The sequence below is a fragment of the Populus trichocarpa genome, chromosome 1 (genome assembly GCF_000002775.5).
Source record: "Populus trichocarpa isolate Nisqually-1 chromosome 1, P.trichocarpa_v4.1, whole genome shotgun sequence".
NCBI lineage: Eukaryota > Viridiplantae > Streptophyta > Magnoliopsida > Malpighiales > Salicaceae > Populus > Populus trichocarpa.
The window spans coordinates 27,924,120-27,945,939 of record NC_037285.2 but is presented as its reverse complement, the minus strand read 5'-3'; the positions used below and the strand labels follow the sequence as shown (position 1 = coordinate 27,945,939).

At 32.3% G+C, this 21,820-nt stretch overlaps 2 protein-coding genes across 3 annotated transcripts; one reads left to right on the top strand and one right to left on the bottom strand.

The window, feature by feature from the left end:
* Positions 1-377: 377 nt before the first annotated feature.
* LOC7463841 (cytochrome b5 domain-containing protein RLF) lies at positions 378-3,691 on the bottom strand. The gene is made up of 6 exons (XM_002298384.4): positions 3,503-3,691; positions 3,219-3,308; positions 2,701-3,094; positions 1,597-1,731; positions 1,055-1,105; positions 378-717 (listed from the first exon to the last, which is right to left on the bottom strand). Exons 2-6 carry the CDS (start codon positions 3,249-3,251, stop codon positions 641-643), a joined length of 690 nt encoding a protein of 229 aa, XP_002298420.1. The 5' UTR covers positions 3,252-3,308; positions 3,503-3,691; the 3' UTR covers positions 378-640.
* An 8,763-nt stretch (positions 3,692-12,454) lies between these two features.
* Positions 12,455-19,480, top strand: LOC18095100 (cycloartenol-C-24-methyltransferase). 2 transcript variants are annotated; one of them, XM_024605062.2, is made up of 14 exons: positions 12,455-12,621; positions 12,716-12,825; positions 15,579-15,645; positions 16,360-16,433; positions 16,541-16,625; positions 16,724-16,779; positions 17,399-17,453; positions 17,625-17,672; positions 17,858-17,941; positions 18,068-18,184; positions 18,279-18,362; positions 18,457-18,582; positions 18,721-18,818; positions 19,221-19,480. In XM_024605062.2, exons 2-14 carry the CDS (start codon positions 12,743-12,745, stop codon positions 19,282-19,284), a joined length of 1,041 nt encoding a protein of 346 aa, XP_024460830.1. In that variant the 5' UTR covers positions 12,455-12,621; positions 12,716-12,742; the 3' UTR covers positions 19,285-19,480. The 2 variants fall into 2 exon arrangements, with proteins under 2 accessions (XP_024460830.1, XP_006369618.2); XM_006369556.3 differs by having other exon boundaries at positions 12,524-12,825.
* Positions 19,481-21,820: the final 2,340 nt, after the last annotated feature.

Below are 21,820 nucleotides of genomic sequence, written 5' to 3'. Positions count from 1 at the left end.
AAACACTCCATGGTGTTTCAATCAATGGCATGATTATCGATAAACCCGTCGGCTTGAGGTTCAAAATAAAATACCGATATTGTGTGCGGGCCTCAACATGCACAAGTGTTTTGATGAATCGAAAGCTACAAACTTCAGGATGGACCGATATTGTGCTTGAAGAAAAACTTGGTTCCATGGTTCATCGTCCCGTGTGACTCTCTCTGTTTCTCTCGAAAACAGAAGGGACCAAAAAGCCCAAAAAAATCAGCAGCAGCACTCAATTCGTTTGTTACATTCAGTATTCATCATTAACCCTGTTCTCCAGGACCGTCTATAACCAAAAAAAGAAAGAAAAAAAAAAGAGAAAAGGAGGAAATATCACCATCCCAACAGCATTGAAAGTAATTTCACAGAGAAGTGTGTGAACATAATTATTTATCATATCAATAATGTTAATACATTTATGTTGCGGATGACAATCTTGTACGTAACAAATACAAGGAACCCTGTCAGCCAACCGGGATAGTGTTATTGCCCCTATCCAAAAAATGTTAGGACATAACTGCCATGATAAGCTTACAAAGTTTCAATAGGAAAATTACAGATTTAACTTTGCTTCACGAGATCATCATGTCAAAATGGCTAAGATAAGCTGTCTTCACTGACCTGCATCCAAAGTGCCCACGAGGCACTTCTCCAGCAAGAATTCAGCATTCACCCAGGCATGGTATTTGTCTGAAATAAAGAGTTGAGGATTGCAATTTGTGCAGCAAATCTTAACAGTTTAAAAACAGAAATCTTGTCCATGCATTGGAAATCTGTTCCCTTTTTTACCCTTGAAAGCGAAATCACAAAGTACAGCTTCTTAATCAAGATAGACTTAAACTAAACTGATAGACTTTTCTAAGGATTGAGCTTGGCCATGGCTAGCGAGGTCAATGCTGAAATAGAAGATAACTCAATGTTGGGTCATCCAGTTTAAATAATAGCTTCAAAGAAAAAATAATGCACAAATTCATCTTTGGTCACACCCTCTAAAAATCACCAAGAAAAAGAATCCATAAAAGGATACTGAATAAAGATGTACAGTCTTTTCCTACTGCCTTCATCAGTATATCAGCACCTGAAAAAAGGGAGTTTGTCAAATAATCATAGCAAATAATGAGAATACGAAACTCTAACAAATGGACAGCAGCACAGACACCATATGGCAGTGTCTCTTGAAATGAAAAAAGCCTCCATAACTAAGCTGTATTTTACTATTTTAGTTATGGCATGGGAGGCAAACTTTTGCAGATTATATGCAGATCATTATGCAATTGAAAGGTGAAACAGGCTGGTGCTGCATAATAGATAGACCAACAGAGGAAGAGCACCTTATGGTGCTTCAGGCATGATTAACTAATCATCGTGATCCGCGTGTCCATGATATGTGCTTGTGCATGCGATTGTACATGTCTAATTCAAACAACTGATAGTCTAATACATGTAAATCATATACATATTGGAGATATTGTAAGAAGCAACAGTAATGAAGTCATTCAATTTTAATTAAGGTATGCAAAACTAAAATCACAAAATATTTTATGTATGGACATAAGATAATGCACACACCTCCTGGATGAAACTTGAGGTATGGAGACAAATTGTAGACACGACCTTTTAAAACAGTCCACATGGATCCTTCTGTTTGGTGTAGTTTAACTTCATCCATGGAAATAAGCCTCTTGTTGGACTGTCCCTTCAATCCTGGAAACACAATTTATAAATCATGAAGTGAAAGCTGAATAGCATTCCAGTTGTCACATAGGTGAAATTAAAAAAACAATCAGATGTTATTTTCATTAGTTCACAGAGCGAAGCACTTCACAATAGCAAATCTTGTTGTCACTAAAGCACAACAAGAGGGAAGGCGGAAAAGTAAGGAGCACGATTTGGAAATATATTAAAACTTTCAAAAAGAATGATCTTCAAATGCCTACTTGTTAGAACTTAGCTATGTAGACAACTCCTTCCTAAGAGGAAAATGAAGAAGGAAAAGAAAAACTATCCACAAACAATATACTGATGTAACTAGACTTAAGGCGCCTTCCATAATGACATTTTTCTATAATCAAACAGCTCATGGATGTAAATTTGACCATCAAATGTCTTCAAAATATGTTGAGATATGATGTGCAAGTATCATTGTTTTGCACACATAACCATGCAAGTACAGAAGCAGATGAGAAATGTTTTAAAGCCTTGTTGAAACAGAAAGATCCACAACATACATTTACAGCAAATGCTCATATTTTCATGTGAAGGTGTTCAAACTCAAAGTGGATTTTGATCATGATTGTGATACATCCCCCAATAACTATACCAGTTCAGTAAATTTGCATCAACTAAAACATATTTTGCCATGAATACATGTTTGCAAAGTTAGTGTGGAATCATGTTAAGACCACACTTGCTTAAATTACAAGGAGAAGAATCTCAAGGTGCGAGCATGCTTCTCAATTGATGCTTACACGATGAGCTACAACAGGGATATTAACAAATCCTTCGAGGAAAACTCAATACAAAGGCTTTAAAGATGGAAAATAGCAATGATGCGACAAGTAAAAAAAAATCCAGACTATATGTTAAGTTACTGGTAAGAATTCCACATTAAAACCTGAAGGATACAGAAAAAGACTAAAGAAACACATTGACAACAAATTTGCAATTTTATACCTGCAAGATCAGGATGAGTTCGAGTGAGTTTAAGCCAATCCATTTGGCTATAACCTTTCTCAAACGGAACCTTACTTCGAGCCACAGGCTTCCTAGCAGAAACTTTCTTTTCATCAAAATTCTTAGCTGAAGTTCCAGCATTTCCAGATGCCACTTGTCTAGGAACTCCACTTGACTCTCCCCGAGCCGATGCATCAATAACATTGAAAGACAGAGAACCAACGGTTCTCTCGTTCTTGGAATCAGCATCACTAGGCAAGCTATCTCTCCACACAACACCACCACCCTGACTACTATTAGTGCCGTTAGAAAATCCATCTTTAATAATTATGCCCCCAATATCCGATGCAAGATTCTCCGCCTCGAGTTCATTTTTATCAACAGGCAATCCCACCTAATTTCATGAACATAAATTACAAGGACACCGGGTAGTCGAAATTATTTCATGAAAAACAAAGGGTAGCTGTAATTAAATAATTAATTAAACAAAATAAGGAAATCAGTGGAAATGTAAATACCTGGCAAAAGGTGAAATCATTGTCATTATCCATTTCACGCTAAATTTAATTTTTTTATATATAAAAAATAGCTCAAGCAATATAGATTTCCTGGCAAGTCGTACAACAATGATCAGCTACAGTTCTTCAATCGTTTGTAGATATAAAAGAAGCGATAAATGAACTAATTTAGCTGAATTTGACGCCTTTTTTAATTGTTTACGTATATCTAAACAGCAACAACAACAAAAAAAAAACGCAGAAAAAAGAATTCAAAATTATCAGAAACCAAATGAAATACTTACAATTGGAACGAACCGGTGAACTGGGGTAAAACGCTGCTGTTTTAAAGGTAGAGATGGTTGTTGAGAAGATCAATTCATTCCTCTTTATCTGTTTCCAGCAGTCAAAAGCTCGAGGGAAAAGGGTTTATTCGTTTTTTTCGGTTTTGTGGTCTGTTTTTCACCGATGCGGTCAAGTGGCCAGTTAAAACTTGCCACGTAGTTTTGAATTGAGTTTTGTGCTTTCCTTTCCTTTTTCGTTTTTTAAGCTTTCCTACCGACGAATTGCATCGTCAAAGTATCGACTAGATTTTCCTTTTGTGCTGCATTTAAAATAGAATAGAGTTAATTTATTAACATAAAATAAATCATGTTAGGGAAAACATTTTTGGCTATTATTACTATTTATTCTCTCATAAATTACAGTAAATTAGAGCAGTGAATTTTCTTTCCACAATTAAACTTTTTTAAATCTAAATTAACATCAAATTGCATGTTTTTAAGGCAAAAAAAGTTGAATTAAATGACATAAAACTAAAATAAAAAAATACGAGTAAAATTGATAATGATTTTTAAATTTGATTAAAAAGTACATTTTAATCTCTTATTTTTTTTTTAACTATTAGGTGATCGGTTCCTTTAATTTTAGAAATGTTAATTTTAATGTCAAAATTTATTTTCATTATTTTTCAGTTCTTTTTGGATGGGATGAGAGAGAGGAGCTCGTCGATTTCTGATTTAAAGAGAAAAGTTTATTATTATGATGATTCCAACCATCAAAATAGTTGATTTAAATATTAAATGGTTCCATATGATGAGGGGAGTTCAAATTAGATGTTTTTTTTTTTTATCTTGAAAATGCTTAAAAACATATCTGAGTTTGAGAAGATTTTTGGTTTCGAGTTGTTTTTAGGTTTTAAGGTGGTTTTTTTGTGTGTTTTTTTAGAGGTTATAAGTTGGTTTAATAAGGTTTCTAAGGTGTTTTGGGTCAAAATAGATTTTTTTTTAAAAAAAAAACTAGCATTTTATTTTTCTGGCCAGCACAGTGGTTAAAATCTAGAGATTTCAGACGACACATCGTCTTTTTTTTAGTTGAAATGGGGCGGCCGACACGTCACCCGCCCCATCAACCTAGAAAAAAAAAATAAAGGCCCATGTGCGGGCTATAAGCTCCGGTTAAAATATTTTAAAATGTAAAAAAAAAATATTAAACTAGGACAAATTGAAATAATATAATATAAATTACAGTTAAATGACATGAAGTAAGGAAAAAAGAAAAAGAAAATGAGTTATAAAGATGAAAGGTTTGTGGTTAAAAATATCTATTTTTTTAATATTAAAAATAATTTAATTGTTTCTTAAAATAACTAGACAAATTTAATAAAATAATCAGACTAATCAGATGGATATGATTATTATTTTCTTAAAACTAACGGGCTGTCAAATGGTTAGAAAGTGATATTTTTAGCAAAATCATCATTTCACTATTCTAGTGAACAGTTCCCGTAAGTATGCGTCTATAGTGATTTCCCCGGTACAATTAGCTCTTGGTAATGTATCGTCGTGAGAGTAATTCTTTTTTTTTTTTTAAGTTTAATGTGGGTGTCCAGGTCACTTTGCGCGTACCTCGACTAATTCCACGGGCCCTGAAATTAACGATCATGTAAGCCTCCAGTGATCATCATATGAGTAATCACATGGCTCGAACATGAGACCACAGAAAGAGCAAATCTCTTGGTCTCAAGCTCTTATCACTAGACCACCACTTAGATGATTGTCGTGAGAGTAATTTATTAGATAAGGAAGTAGTGATAAATAAGATGAAAAATTGGCAATTAGTCATCTAAAATCTTTGAGATATCTTTCTTTCTTTTTACCAATCAATAAATATGCTCATAATGAGAATGAGATTCTTAATGCAACAGAACATAAATATCACCTTTTGAGAAGTTCTAGATTATAACTTTTCAATATAACTTTGGATGCATCTAAAAATAGCGTGATGATAAATAGATTTGCTTCGAGCTTGATTACAAAAACCAGGAAAATTGTTTTTTATATAAATAGATTAATTACAATCTAAAAAAAACTTAATTTTGATATATAAAAATTATTTTTATTATTTTGACTACAAAATATTAAGGGGGCGTTTGTTTGCCCAGAAATGGTTTTCTGGAAACCACTTTCCAAACTTTCCTGTGTTTGTTTGCCATTAGAAAAGTTGGTAAATGAAAAATACTTTTCAGTCAAAGAAAAATTTGACTTTATTTTCATGAAAGTATTTCCCTTTTATTTTGAGCGGAAAACACTTTTTAGAAGTTGTAAAAAATTTAGAAATATCATATTATTTGTTGATTATATCAAATTTGGTCCTCAAACTTTTGATTAATATATATTTTGTTTGAATCTCTTTTTTTTTAATTTTATCCCTTAAAATTTGATTTGATTTGATTTTTATATTAACTTTGGTCCTTATTTTTATGATTGTTATTTGTTTTTCTCTTATCATTTTTTAATTGAAATTTTTTATTTATCAAATTTGATCACTATTTTTTTTATTGTTACTTATTTTATTTGAAATAATTTATGAAATTTTAATTATTATTATTATTTTAATTTCATCATCTTTTAGTTTTTTTATTTGTTAGATTTGATCTCTATTATTTTGATTATTATTTATTTTACTTGAGATAATTTATGAAATTAGATTTTTTTTTCAATTTCATTCCCATTCAATTTTTTAATTTGTAAGATTTATTCCTTATTATTTTAATAAATTGGATAAGAAAATAAAATATTAATAAGTTATTTTCCAGCTTATTTTTCATAAAATAACCAAATACTGGAAAATGTTTTCCAACTTATTTTTCATGACACTACCAAACATTGGAAAATAATTTATTTTCTAAAAAAATTATTTTTTGAAAAATTACTTTGCAGTAAATAAACGAGACCGAGTACGACAACATAATTATTTTCATAAAACAAAAAAGAATTTGATTGTTTGAATTGGGGTGGGTCCTTATCAAGATAGAAAGTATAAAAGACAATATTCCGGCAATAAACAGCATTATTACTTTGGGAATGAATTGTGAAATTCTAAGAAAATGTTTTAAATAATATATTTGCTTGGAACTTGAAAAACACAAATTCCTTTTTAATAATTTGAGCATGAATTTTATGGTAATCAAGAAAACACGGCGAATAAGAAATTGTCATTAATTAGGAAAATACTAGATTTTTTTTGCTCATTCTATATTGCAGATTAAGTCAAATTTTTCTAACGTAAAAATAAATGTTCAGGCTATGATAATCCGGGTTAGCTTAATTAACACGTGACCTAGAATATGATACTAGGATATTGAGCTTCAATAACCTAATATTAAATCATAAATTTTTTTAAAAAAAAAACGTTAAAGAAAAAAACCCAAGTCAACCTGAATTCACTCTACTAATCCACCACCGCAACATGATATTGAGATAAAAAAAAATTATTAAAAAAAAGATTTAGAAAAAAAATCAAAGTTAAATAAATTAAAAAACATTGAAAAAAAATTAAGTTAACCTTTGTTAACTTGACTAACCCGCAACTGAGGATAATCCTATAGAAAGAAAAGAAGAAAAAAAAATCAAAAAGTTTAAGGCCTAATAGTCTTATTTCAAATGATAAAATTAAAAAAAAAACATTTAAAAAAATATGAGTCAACCTTAGCTAGCTTAACTAACTCGTGACGTGGGATAATCTTATAGAAAAGAAAGCAAAAAAATTAGAAGGATCAAGATCCAATAACTTACTGTTAAATGAGAAAATTGAGAAAAAAATATAATTTTTTTTAAAAAAACCTGAAGTTAAATCGGACTAATATTCAAAACCAGTGACCAAGATCATGAGACCATGATGACTCCATATAAGGCAAAAACAACAAAAAAAACCATGAATATAATTCTCAATCATAAAAAAATAAAAAAAAGAAGCAAATAACAATCAAAACAATGAGAACTAAATTTGATATAAAAACTAATGAAATAAAATAATGAAGGACTAAATTGAAAAATAAAATAAAATTAGAAAAGTACAAAAAAGAGCAATTAAATGAATGAGGACCATAATTGAAAGAAAAAATAAATGGGAATATAACTCTGAATTTTGGCTAATCAAGTGTGAGTTTTAAAGAAAGGGAAGAGAAAATAGAGGGGAGAAATAAATCCCACCGTCATGAATTTAACCACACGTGCCTCCTAATTAGTGCGTTGTCACTGAATGCTTCAGAAGACATGGTGTTTGGGTGTTTTTGGCCGCTGTAAGTAACTAGACACGCCGCCTAAAGGGCGCGTGCAATGTCCACTCCATGGACACATCAATTACTTTTTTTTAATATTATTTTTATTTTTATAAAAGACTGATTTGCCTATAATTTAAATAGATTATAACAAAATAACCATGATGAAAAGACCAAAATACTTGTTGATGTCTTCTTTATTTTTTTTAATGTAAAAGATAATGAAGTATTTTTACTATTTTTTAAAAAGAAAATGGAAAGCCCCTCTTAACTTGTTATTTTCTTTTAAAAAGTATTTATATCATTTTAACTATGCAAAAAAAGTTAATATACTATTATAACCTCGATTAATTTTATAATAACAAATAAATTCCTTGAAAAAGATCCTTTTATTCCCAAAAACCGGTCATTTAGTTTTTGTCATGAAAGGCAAATATATCATTGCACCGTAGCAATTCAATGTGCAATAAATCTAGCCCTACAATAAAATACTGATGGGGTTTAGAATTTTAATTTCAACACTTTATGCCTTTACGTAGCCTGCAACTTCTATGAGTTTATGACAACTTGGCTTGGGCTCGGTTGACCATGGATATGTGGGACCAAAACCTCGATATGTTGTCGTCCTGTAATAAAGTAACCGGGCCGAAGCCTAGCAAAAGCCTGCTTCCAAAATAGAATTTTTGGACTAGATCATTCGATATGTCCAACCATGATTTTAGAATTCAATTTTTTTTATAGTTATTTAAAATGTTTTTTTTAGAAATATATTAAAATATTTATTTTTATTTTTTAAAAATTATTTTTGATATCATCACATCAAAATAATCTAAAAACATAAAAAAAAATTTATTTTAAACAAAAACACAAAAAACAAAATTTCAAAATTTTTAAGAATAAGGTTTGCATCGTATTCCCAAACACTCCCTTAATTATATTGGTTTAGGTTTGGGATCGGGTGACCAGAGTGCATCACTTTGAGCGGTATTTTTTCTTATTAGTTTAATCAACATAATTTAAAAAAAATTAATAAATCTAATAACATCAAGAAAATAAAATAAAAAAGCCATTCACATTTATTGTCCAAGACTAGTGAGCCGTCTGTTATATTTAGACGGAATATTCCAATCACGATTGATGGCTTTCTCAGTGTCGGTAGATTAATTGATGATATCAATTGTATCGTGTCTCTGATTTTTTTTTCTCTTCTCTTATTTTACCAATTAAAAAAAAGTGCTCATTTGATTTTTAAAAAACCTCCGCTGTCAGTCCATCTCCTCTGACATGGATCGAAATGCACGTGCTGTACGATACACGACGTGCAGCGGTGGCTGGCAGGAACAAGGAATCGTCTTCTTGTCAAACAATAAAAACGATTTCATCAGTGCTGCTGTCTTTCTTGGTGTCTCCTTCACTTTTTTTTCTTCCGCCGAGACTTTTCTGTTTTCTCACTCCGTACGGCTCTCGCTAAATTGTAAAGTCTCTTAACCATCCATCGGTGTGGACAAAACGCTCGCTTTCTCGGTGGTTTCAAATTTGAATTATATAGTTAATTATATAATAATTAATGAAAGTTTATATAATTGTTAATTTTAGAGTTCATAAAATTAGTTGTGGTACGCACAAGCTGGACTCGGTTGACCATGGATATGTTGGACCAAAACCTCGATATGTTGTCGTCCTGTAATAAAGTAACCGGGCCGAAGCCTAGCAAAAGCCTGCTTCCAAAATAGAATTTTTGGACTAGATCATTCGATATGTCCAACCATGATTTTAGAATTCAATTTTTTTTATAGTGATTTAAAATGTTTTTTTTCAGAAATATATTAAAATATTTATTTTTATTTTTTAAAAATTATTTTTGATATCATCACATCAAAATAATTTAAAAACATAAAAAAAATTATTTTAAACAAAAACACAAAAAAAAAAATTTCAAAATTTTTAAGAATAAGGTTTGCATCGTATTCCCAAACACTCCCTTAATTATATTGGTTTAGGTTTAGGATCGAGTGACCAGAGTGCATCACTTTGAGCGGTATTTTTTCTTATTAGTTTAATCAACATAATTTTAAAAAAATTAATAAATCTAATAACATCAAGAAAATAAAAAAAAAGCCACCCACACTTATTTTCCAAGACTAGTGAGCCGTCTGTTATATTTAGACGGAATATTCCAATCACGATTGATGGCTTTCTCAGTGTCGGTAGATTAATTGATGATATCGTATCGTGTCTCTGGTTTTTTTTCTTTCTCTTATTTTACCAATTAAAAAAAAAGTGCTCATTTGTTTTTAAAAAAAAATCCGCTTTCAGTCCATCTCCTCTGACATGGATCGAAATGCACGTGCTGTACGATACACGACGTGCAGCGGTGGCTGGCAGGAACAAGGAATCGTCTTGTTGTCAAACAATAAAAACGATTTTATCAGTGCTGCTGTCTTTCTTGGTGTCTCCTTCACTTTTTTTTCTTCCGCCAAGACTTTTCTGTTTTCTCACTCCGTACGGCTCTCGCTAAATTGTAAAGTCTCTTAACCATCCGTCGGTGTGGACAAAACGCTAGTAATTAAATTCAAGACCTTCTTTTATTTTAATTCAAGAAAATATATTTGACGACAAAATACTTGTAAAAATTAATGCCAAGGTACGCTCACAAGTTCTTATCAAATGATGTATAGCATGGAAGGTAAGGATTAGCTATGATCTTAAATCCCTGTAGATTTACCGACAATGATTTTGTAAACATTTTCCGATCAACATGCCGCATTACTCGACAATAATATTTGAAAACTCTCACTACTCATTCTAATTTGAGAAGCTAGCTAGAGCCTAAATGTAAATAGGTACCACTAGTTTGCTTCGCGTAATATTTTGTAGATTGGACTAAATTTTCTTTCAATATATATATATAAAATATCAGGGCCTAAAAAAAACTTAGTCGTGTAATCCTGTGTCAGGCCCGCACTCCAAAGCTAATTTTTCTTCTTTTATAAGTGGCATATTGCATGTTGTTCATTTTTTATTTTTTTTTAAAAAATTAGTGACTCGTCACTCGCTACTATGCAACTCGGAATCCAACCACCACTGTAGTAGTCAAGAATTATAGAATAGGGTTTTCTGGATTAAAATTTATTTTTCAACTTTCTTATCAAAAACACATAATAAACACAACAAAACCTTCCTGAATCACTTACCAACATCAAAATAGCTTAAAATCATCTAAGAAAAACAAGATTAACCGAACCTAAAAGTATAAATGGAATTTGATCTTTCTTCTAGGCATGTTTATAGAGAAAAACTATTATTATCAAATTTTTCTCGTTAAATAAAACTCATTGATACTAAACTTGATTTTTTTTTTGTTATTGGATTTCCATCAACCAATTGTTTTTTAAGACGAGTCTGGTATTTTTTTGTGCATTTTATATCTCAATCCTTTATCTTTTAAATTTGTATTTATACTATAATTTGAAATCTAATCTTATACAATTGAACTATAAAAAGTTGCAATTAAAAGAAAAAAAGGTTTGAAAAGTTAAAAACTCGTAGGAGGTTCAAGCATCGGCAGCCTCCCAGTTTTTTTTAGTTTTTGTTAATTAATAACAACAACATGTTGCATCATCCTCAGCTTTAGAAATACAAGAAATTAAAAATACTAGAGGCGTGACCTCCATAAAATGACATTTCCTACCATTAATTTTAACCGTGTTCTCATGCCGATACTAGAAACAACACCTAGAATGGGTAAAAAAACTAAAAAATTAATTAAACCAAGAAAATTAAAAATTAAAAAACCAAACCGTAAAAAAAAACCGATTAAACCAATTAAAATTTAAAAAAAATCGACCGGTTCGGTTCTGTTTCGGTTTTATAAGCAAAAAACCGAACCGAACCCAAACAAAAAAAAACCGAGCCAAACCGGAAAAACAGAGCCAAAACCAAAAAAAACCGGGCCAAAACCGAGGCGAACCGGTTTGAACCAGTTTTTGTCCTAAAAAACCGAACCGAACCGAAACCGGTCGGTTTAAACCGGTTTCAGTTTTTTTTTTTTTTTAAATTTCAGTTTGGTTATTTTTTAATAAAAACCAAACCGAACCGAAAATGTTCACTCCTACACCTAGATGTGCATTGAATTTGTACTCCAAACAGCATTTAATTTGATTTATATTTATATTTGTGAAAAATGGAAATCACGAGTTTCTCCAAATTCTATACTTTTATTTTTGGAGAAATAATTTATCTAAATTCTAAAAATAACGGCACGGTAGTAATTCTAAAAAATCACAATTCATGGCATCATCATAGGGTCTGACAATACTTATTTTGCTCCACACGAAAAATCAAGGAACATCTCATCACATCAAACAAACATTTGTGGATGAGCTTCCTCTAAAGATCAAATTTATAAACAGAAAACACAATCTATTAAAAATATTATCACCAATTCCTTAACCTCTAGTTTTACTTAGTCAAAACAGTTGACATTTACCAAATTAACCTCACGGGTTATTTGAGATTGTATTTTAAATGATATTTCTTAAAAATTCAAATTTTTAATTGTTTTTTATTTTAATATACTAATATTAAAAAATATTATTTTAATATATTTATAAACAAAAACAACTTTAAAACATCCTATATCCCATTTCAAAACATGCGGGGCGCATGAATTTAATGCGAAGGCTAAGTAATAATTAGCCACTTGTGTACTCCCTCTCCTCAAATTAGCCACCAGTCTTTAAACCTCTCCCTCTATATAAATCCCACTTTTAGCAAAATAAGCTTCCACTTCCCCCCCTCTCCCCTTCAGGCCTCCCTCTGAACAAATTAGAAAAGGCTCATCCCCCGATCTCAACTTTCGATGTAATTTTCCAGACTCACTCACACTCAATCACAATATTTTGCATTTCCATCGAAAAAACTAGAATCCGTTTCCACTGTTTTTTTTTTGTCTCAGATCTCTGTTTGGTGGAATCTAAGAGAAATGTCGAAAGCTGGTGCATTGGATCTCGCTTCCGGTCTCGGTGGAAAGATCGATAAAAGCGATGTTCTCTCCTCCGTTGAAAAGTATTCTTCCTTCTCCTAGCATGCATGATTTAATCCACCTCCTCTTTCTCACATGCATGGATTTTGCTCTTTTAGATTTTTCTTCTCTGTTGAAGTTTTCTGTTTCCTGTCTCTGTATCTCTACAACGATTTTGAAGACTTTGGTTGTTCAAAACTGTACGTTTTGATTTGTTGTATAGAAATTTCGATAAATGCATTTTTTCTTAAAAAGAAAAAACAAAAGAAAATCTGTTTCTTCGTAGAATGTCTCTTTTTTTATCTCTCTATTTCAAGTTTTAATTCCATTCTCTTTAGCTTGATTATTAGATCTCGTTGTGATAAATGTTTTTTTCTTTTGCAATATTGAGAATTATTAGAGGAATATTTGACTTTGGAAGGTGGGGGTTGTGACTTGCACAAGGTTTCGTGACACCATTAACTACAGAGCTTCGGCCTGGTTTCATAAGAAAAATCGCGCATGGTCCCACTTTCTTAAATCTTATATGTCAACCATTTATTTCTCTTGAGTGCAGAAATCATAAGTGGTAGAAGTTGATAGTAATAATTTTTTTTCCAAACCAAAAATATAAAAACTTAATATAAAAATAAATTTTTAAAAATAAAAAAATATTATTTTAATATATTTAAAATAAAAATACTTTAAAAAATATTTTTCACCGCTTTCTTGGTGTCGTGCATCACCACCACCTGGGACCCGAAAGAGACAATTATCGTTTCAAGTTTCAATCACGAATACAATATACATGGTGTTTGTCAAAGGAAACCATGATTGGGTTTTCCCTCGCGTCTTTAGTGTGTTCCTGGCTGTTTAGAGTTCTAAGTTTTTTTTTTTTTTTTATTCTAGCATGGTAAGTTTTTTTATAAAATAATATAATTGATGCAGAACGCTTTGCATGGGAATTTGAAGCACAAATTGATAGGTGCATAGTGAATATAAAAAGATCATGAGTAATGTACGCTAAGATTTAAATAATATTCAATATATATAATTAATCATGCATGTTAAAAGTAGAATAAATAGTTGCCTTAGAGGCACCTTTTGTATTCCAAATATTCAATACAGTTTTGAGACTTTCTCTCATTTTCTGGTGAATTCCAAATAAACTTTTGAGGGTGAATGTAAAGATCTCTCTGTTAATTTTTTTTCTGCGTCAATAATTCAAAAAAATATTTAGAAAAATAACATAGATGATATATGTGATTCACAAGTTGTAAGTGTTATATGTGACTCTCTCAAATTATAAAATTGCTGGACATAAGATTCAATAATAAAAAGAAAAGAAAAAAATGAAAGAAAAAAGAAAAAAGAAAAAACCTCATAGTCACACTGAAACTTTGATGATGATAGCACTAATACCGTTGGAAAGATCTTGACGAGATAAATCCAATGATATCAAGAAAGGTCACCAAAGGTAATCAAAGTGGTCACATGAGAGGCCCAAAGGTAAGTGAGTCTCGATAACTTTAGGCGACTCGTAAGACCCACTTCATTCACTGTTTGTGATCTTTTTTGCTGTCGTTGGGTTCATCTTGTCGAGATTTTTTCAACGATACCGATGTTGTCATTATCAAAGTTTCGGTGTGCCTCTAATGCTATTTTATTTTATTTTCTTTGTTTTTTCTCTCTCGTCTCTCCTCCTTGTAATTTGTGAAGAGTTAAGAGAGAGAAAAGGAAAAAAAATAAAATAACCCTGTAAGTACACCGAAGTTTTGATGAAGACATCACCAGTACCGTTAGAAAGATCTCGACAAGATGAATCTAACGATACCAAAGAAGGTTATAGACGGTGAACGAAGTAGGCCACACGAGTCGTCTAAAGGTGTCGAAGATCACTTGCCTTGGGGCAGCTCATGTGGCCCAATCCGATCACCGTTAATGACCTTTCTTGGTATCGTTTATTTCATCTTGCTGAGATATTTTCAATGGTACTGGCGGTGTCGTCATCGGAGTTTCAGTGTGTCTCCAGGATCTCTTTCTTTCTTTCTGTTTTCCCTCTCACCTCTTTCTTTGTTGAATATTGTGTTCAACAATTTTGCAATTTAAGAGATTCACGAATGACAGTTATGACTAGCGAATCACAAATATTATCTGCGACTTTCTAAACTGTGCTATTTATTTAAATATTTTTTGCGTGTTATTTTATTGATTCTTTTTAGTAAATCCCAAAAACTACATGTTTTTATGTACTTATTATAATTTTTTTAAAGGTGAACAGACTTCTAGTTGTTGTACCTGGAAGTGGGATAAAAAAGAACCACAAAAATGTTTCTAGATTGTGTAGGCGATTGATAGGGCCTGTTTTCTAGGAAAATTCCCAGCAAGAACCTGAAAAATAAAGGAAAAATGAAAAATCCCTGGACTCACTCCTTTGTGCAAGAATAGAATTTCAATTTTGCATGTACGTGATCCTTTTTTCAATTATTTTTGCTGACCTACTATAGAAGGCATGGTCGTTTATGGTAAAGACTCGGTCTAATTTTGAGTTTGGTGCTGGTATAATCTAGTATTGAAACCATCCAATATAGTGTAAATAAAATTCCAAATATAATTGAATCAGTGAAATGTGTGGAATGGTGTGTCAGAATAACATGATCGATCTGCTTATTTACATGAATGATCTTGCTGTGAGTTTTATTAAACCTTCCTAGAAATTCTTCCTTGGCATGTGTAAACTTTTAGGTTTTCCAATCCTTAAATTTTCTTGGATCTTACTGAAAAAAATTGTGATAAAAATCTTGTATTGACAATCCAGGTATGAAAAGTATCATGTTTATTATGGAGGTGCTGAGGAAGACAGAAAAGCCAATTACTCTGACATGGTAAGAGAAGATCAAGTTGCTAACTTCTTCTTATGATTGACCTCAATAATCTGCTCTCAGTTTCCTTCTTGATATGTTTAGCTTCGGAAGACTTTTTTGCTTCGTCTTGCGTATTGGTAGTCATAGAGGGGTGCATATTTTGAACTATAGTATTTTCCTTTTCAATACATTTTCACTGCTGTAGAGAAAGTGCCAATTGATTGAATAATGCTTGGAACTTTCTATTGATTCATAAAAACATCAACATCATACTGCATGCAGAGTCCATTTCATTTCATAGCACATATATCTCAGAGAAGCTAAGTTTCTTGTTATTCCTCTAATGAGTTACTACTCAATATAAATGAGTGTACTTGAAACCAAACAGTTAGATTTTAAAGAGTACCTGATCTATGAAAAAGATTTCTTGAAACAATATTTTGGAAACATCCATGGAAGTTTTTCCATGTAACTTTAGCAAGGATGGATAATGTCTTGTTTTCAAGTTTATTGGTCATGAAGTTAGATTCTCCTAACTAAAATCAGTCAGCTAGATACGCTAACATGTGTGTCAGCACGATTATTTTTTGTAATGTTTCTATTTGAATATGAAGAATTGAAATCTTTTGCTGAAATATGAATAACCTGATTATTTTCTTTTGGATGCCAACTAATTGCTGATCCAAACAGTATTATTTAACCTATACCTATTGACTCAACACATTTGGATTTCAGGTAAATAAATATTATGATCTTGTTACCAGTTTTTATGAGTTCGGCTGGGGGGAGTCTTTCCATTTTGCACCCAGGTACCTTTTACTGTCTTCTACATTTTATATTGAAGTTCTGCAGGCATACTTTGTGCTGCTACCGCTGCTTATAAGGCTGATAAAAAACGAAACATTTCATGTTTCAGATTCAAAGGGGAGTCTCTCCGTGAGAGCATCAAGCGACATGAGCACTTTCTTGCTTTGCAACTTGGCCTGAAACCTGGACAGAAGGTTTAACCTCTTCTACAGAATATTGCGAAACCAACAGGAGATCTGCTTTATTTAATAATGTTGATGCATTGGCTTGACCTCTTTTTTTCTTAAATTAGGTTTTGGATGTAGGATGTGGAATTGGTGGACCTCTTAGAGAAATTGCGCGATTCAGGTGAGTGGCAGAAATTTCCTTTCCCTGATAATGTCAGCAAGAAATAGGGTGCAAATTTAAGTTATTCTAACCTGCATGCTGACTTTCATCACAGTTCTGTCATTGCATCATATTGGAATTTGTTTTATAGTTATTGTTGAATCCCTATATGATATTAAGTTCTTATCAATACTGCCTTTTATATTAGTTCAAAAAATGTATGGATGATATATGGCTGCTACTGCCTGCTAGCTTCTTATTCATTCGACGTAAACCATACAAATGGTCTGTCTTAGCTGGAAGCAAGGAAACTATATTTGTTGGACAGGCATCCTACTCTGTTTCTTGTTATGACATATTTTTTCTAGTGATTTGGTGGTATTTCGAAGAAGTGGTAGATCCAGTTGTTGGATTGGTATCCTACTTTGCTCTGTCATTACAATAAGAAATGTTTGTGGTAGTATTTGCAACATGGATCATGCAAATGGTTGGCCTTATCTGGAAGCAGCACCACCACTAATAGTTGGATGGAATCTTACTGTTCTTCTTGGTTGTGACAAATAAGTTCACGTTTTTTTCATTAAATTCCCATACATGAGAGTGCTTTGGGCATATCGTAATTTGTGGTGATGTGCTGCAGCTCAACATCAGTAACAGGGTTGAACAACAACGAGTATCAGATATCAAGGGGAAAGGTGCATGACTATCCTTTTCATCCATGTCAGTTAAAAGAATTGTGTGCTTGTAATTGATGGATTATCTGAGATTGATTGACTTTATTTGATTTCCGTTTTTCTCACTTTTGATTTGTTAGCCATGAAGTTTTCAAAATGGCTTTAAAGCTTACCGCCTATATTACTCTGCAGGAACTCAATCGCATTGCAGGAGTTGACAGGACATGTGATTTTTTGAAGGTTGATTCTGTTCTTGATATAACTTCAAGTTCCTATCTATTAAGCACTTTTGTGCATCTTCTCGTATTGTCAATTTGTTGTACTTGGTTTAAAGTTTCAACATTTACATGTGATGTAAGAGTTGCAGGATATGATTTTTATTTTTCGTGGCGACGCATAATTTTAGTTGTTTGCTGATAATGCAGGCTGATTTCATGAAAATGCCATTCCCTGATAACAGTTTTGACGCTGTATATGCAATTGAAGCTACATGCCATGCACCAGATGCAGTATGTTCCTAGAAAAACTCTCAACTTATATTTTCTGATGATTTTGCATCACAGCTAAGTATATTATGTATATAAATAGCCATCTCTCTCTCTCTGATCTTTGTAACATTCTGTATTTTCTGAAAGTATGGATGCTACAGTGAGATTTACAGGGTATTGAAGCCAGGACAATGTTTTGCTGCATATGAGTGGTGCATGACTGATGCTTTCAATCCACATGACCAAGAACATCAAAAAATTAAGGTTAGATATTTTAGCTGTCTAAAAAGGCCTCCTGTTTTCTGTTAGTGATTTCTATCTTCATGACCATGAATTTAACATATTTTAATTGGTGCAGTCAGAAATAGAGATTGGTGATGGCCTTCCAGACATTAGGTCGACTGGGCAATGCATTGATGCTCTAAAGAAAGCTGGTTTTGAGGTCAGCGAACAATCTCCATCTCTCTCTCTTTTTCATAACTGACATCTGAAACATTTGATCATGATAAATGGTCGTTATTATTCTGCCTTTGAAGGTCATATGGTCAAAAGATCTTGCAGTGGGCTCACCTATGCCATGGTACCTGCCTTTGGACACAACTCACTTCTCACTGAATAGCTTCCGTTTAACAGCTGTCGGGAGATTCTTTACAAGAAATATGGTAAATGTTGGTCCATTCTGTTTGGTCCTCGATACCGTTATCACCTTATTGTTAGGCACTCCACTTGCATGCGAATGCGTGGAATATTTCTGATTATTGTAGCCCTCATGGATGGTTAACTGGTAAATCACCTTGCAGGTCAAAGCCCTGGAATATTTAGGAGTTGCACCCAAAGGAAGTCAAAGGGTTCAAGATTTTCTTGAGAAGGCAGCACAGGGATTGGTTGAAGGTGGAAGGTGAGTATTAATTTCTGTTATCATGCTAACTTCCTTTCTGGACCATTATTTAAACCCATATAGTGCTCGTGTATTTTACCAAATTGATCACCATACAAGACCATTTTGAGCCACAGACAGAAACCCTTTATCGCATCCTTCTAGTTTAGTTTAGGACAGCTTGTAACAAGGGCAGATCGACCCATGGGTGGGATGCGTCCGCCTTGAATTTTTCTTATCTTGACAAATAGTAGAGACGGATTCCTCATCTTGACAAATAGTTTTATGAGCAAGAGAATCTCAGGATTTTAAAATGCCCGATAAAATTTTCTTAAATAATTTTTTTTTAAGTTCATGATTTTGAGGTTTCCTGGTGCCTCTGCTACCATGTTAATGACAGAACTTTGTTATTATGCCTTACAGGAAGGAGATTTTCACCCCACTGTTTTTCTTTTTTGCTCGGAAGCCACATTCAGACAGCCAGTAATGGAGCGCAAGCTCTGCTGCTTCAGTTTTCAATCTTCCTGGGAATCGTGATGGTAGTGTTTATCTTAGAATTAACCATGACAATGTTATGCCGCTGCTGTTCTGTGATTCTCTCAACTCTGTCCAGTTTTCTCCGAGTTGATTTGTGCTGTACCTCTTGATATTTGCTTGATAATTTATGTCAGCTTTCCGCTCCATTTCAATCTTTACCAATCCAACGGACAAGATTTTACCATAAAAATTACGGCATTTTTTATATTTCTATTACCGATCTTCTGATGGCATCATGTTGCTGGTCCCCCAGCCTTATGCTGCAAGATGTGAAAGCTGAAAGCAAGATTGAAGCGCCTATAAGCTGCATCTTCAATTTTGAATTGCTGGTTTAGGCTCCATCCGCCACTAGATATAATAGTTTTACTTAAATAAATTTTTATTGGTATTTACACTATTTCATGTGTGATTATTTTACCAACAAAAAACTTCCATAAAAAAATAGTTAGTAAATTCTGGTCTGTCAGCAAGTCTATTATTAATAAATTTGCTAATAGTTTTACAGACAAACCATGTATGTAAAAAAAAAACCATGTATGTAAAAAAAAGGTATAGATAAATGATGAAAGATAAAATTAAAAGTGGCAAGAATATTTTTGTTTAGGCTGAACAATATATATATATATATATATATATTTTATTTTTATGTCTATCTCTGTTAAAAATAAGTATCACAGAGACCATGATAGAAATGATGGTTGAGTCAACTTCTAGTTCTAGCAGCATGCATGGAGTTGTAGACGATAATAGCAATCCTTATAGGAATATTGTTATGGGTGTGATGTGAATGAATTAATCATGGTTATGCAAGTAAATGTCCAATCATAGATGAATAACCAAATGCAAACGGGGCTAGTTATTTGATCTTTTGAAAGACTTCGACTAACTTACGGTATGGGTGCACTAATCATAGTAAATTATCGGTCATTGCACATGTGTTCACCATCAAGTTATATTATGGGTTGAGTGAGGCTGATTACGACAAAATTATTGAATGAGTGAGAAGAATTTTACCTGAAAGGAATAGGCTGAAAGAGAACTTCTATACTTCTATATCCATGATGAAACCCTTCAGCCTAAGATATCATAAAATTGACACATGTCCAAACTTTTGCATATTATACTACCTTGAAAATGTAGAGTTGACTGAGTGTAGAATATGTGGGTATGCTCTTTATAAACCCAAAAAAGGTAGGGAAATAACTCTTGTCGCATATAAAAAAAATTTAGAAACTTCTCAATCACTTTTAGACTGTAAAGGTTATTCATATCTCCAAATATTGTTGAGCATATGACATGATATCATTCACATGATGCAGTGGATGAAGTCTTGGTGCACCCATCCGATGAAGCCTAAAAATATTTTAATATGGTGCATCCTCAATTTTCATTGGAATCAAGGAACGTACATCTTATGTTATGTACAAATAAATTCAATCCATTCGGGTCATTTATTGCTTCTTATTCTTGTTGGCTGGTGATACTCACAATTTACAACTTACCACCGGAATGTGTATGAGGCCGGATTTCATGTTTTTATCTATGGACATACTCGGTCCTAATACTTCAGGTTGAAATATAGATGTTTGTCTTCGATCGTTGAATGATAAGTTGAAGCAATTATGGTCATCTAAGACTTTGACTTATAATGTCTCGAGGACATTGTAAATCTATATGAGATCACACTACCGAAAAAATGGCCGACATAACATGAATCATCGAGGAAAGTTTTTTTGATGAACAATAATTGTCTATAAGCCCGTTGATAAAAATCATGCTGACTAAATTCTAACTACTGATGAAATATTCTGTAGGTAAAATGTAAAATTCTAGTTTTTCTGACTCCCTTATTCAAGCAAAATAACAAGATTTAGGAGGTGTAAATACTCTTAAACCACAAAGGGGTTCATAATTTTCTCCAATCTCAACATATACACATAACACTATTTTCTCATACAAAACATTTATTACATATTAAAACAAGAACAAACAATCTTATTGTTGGGATTTAACAATCTTATTTTCTGACTTATTAATGCTCTTTTATATATTTATTGCATGTTCTCTCACTACTAAAAAAGAGGGTCATTAGCATCGGATGTTAGCAACAGAATAATTTAGATGCAAATTTAGCAATAGATTAGTAACGGATTACATATATATTAATTTTTTAATATTAGTAATGGATTTAGCAACGCAAAATCAGCTACTAAAAATAAATTAATATATTAAGAATCAGCAATGGATTTTTATATATAAAAAAGCAATAATGACATGTTAATAATTAATTGGTACATGTATACCTTGTAAAAAAAAAAAAAAACCTCACACAGACAAATACCAATCTCAAGAGAAAAACCTTTCTTTCTCCAAAAGAACACTAACCTATATGTCGCTTTTTATTCCTTCTCCAAAAACCCCATCTTTTTCACTTTCTTAAATTTTTCTCCATGAATATGTGCTCCCAAGGCATCCTTTTCCAAAAA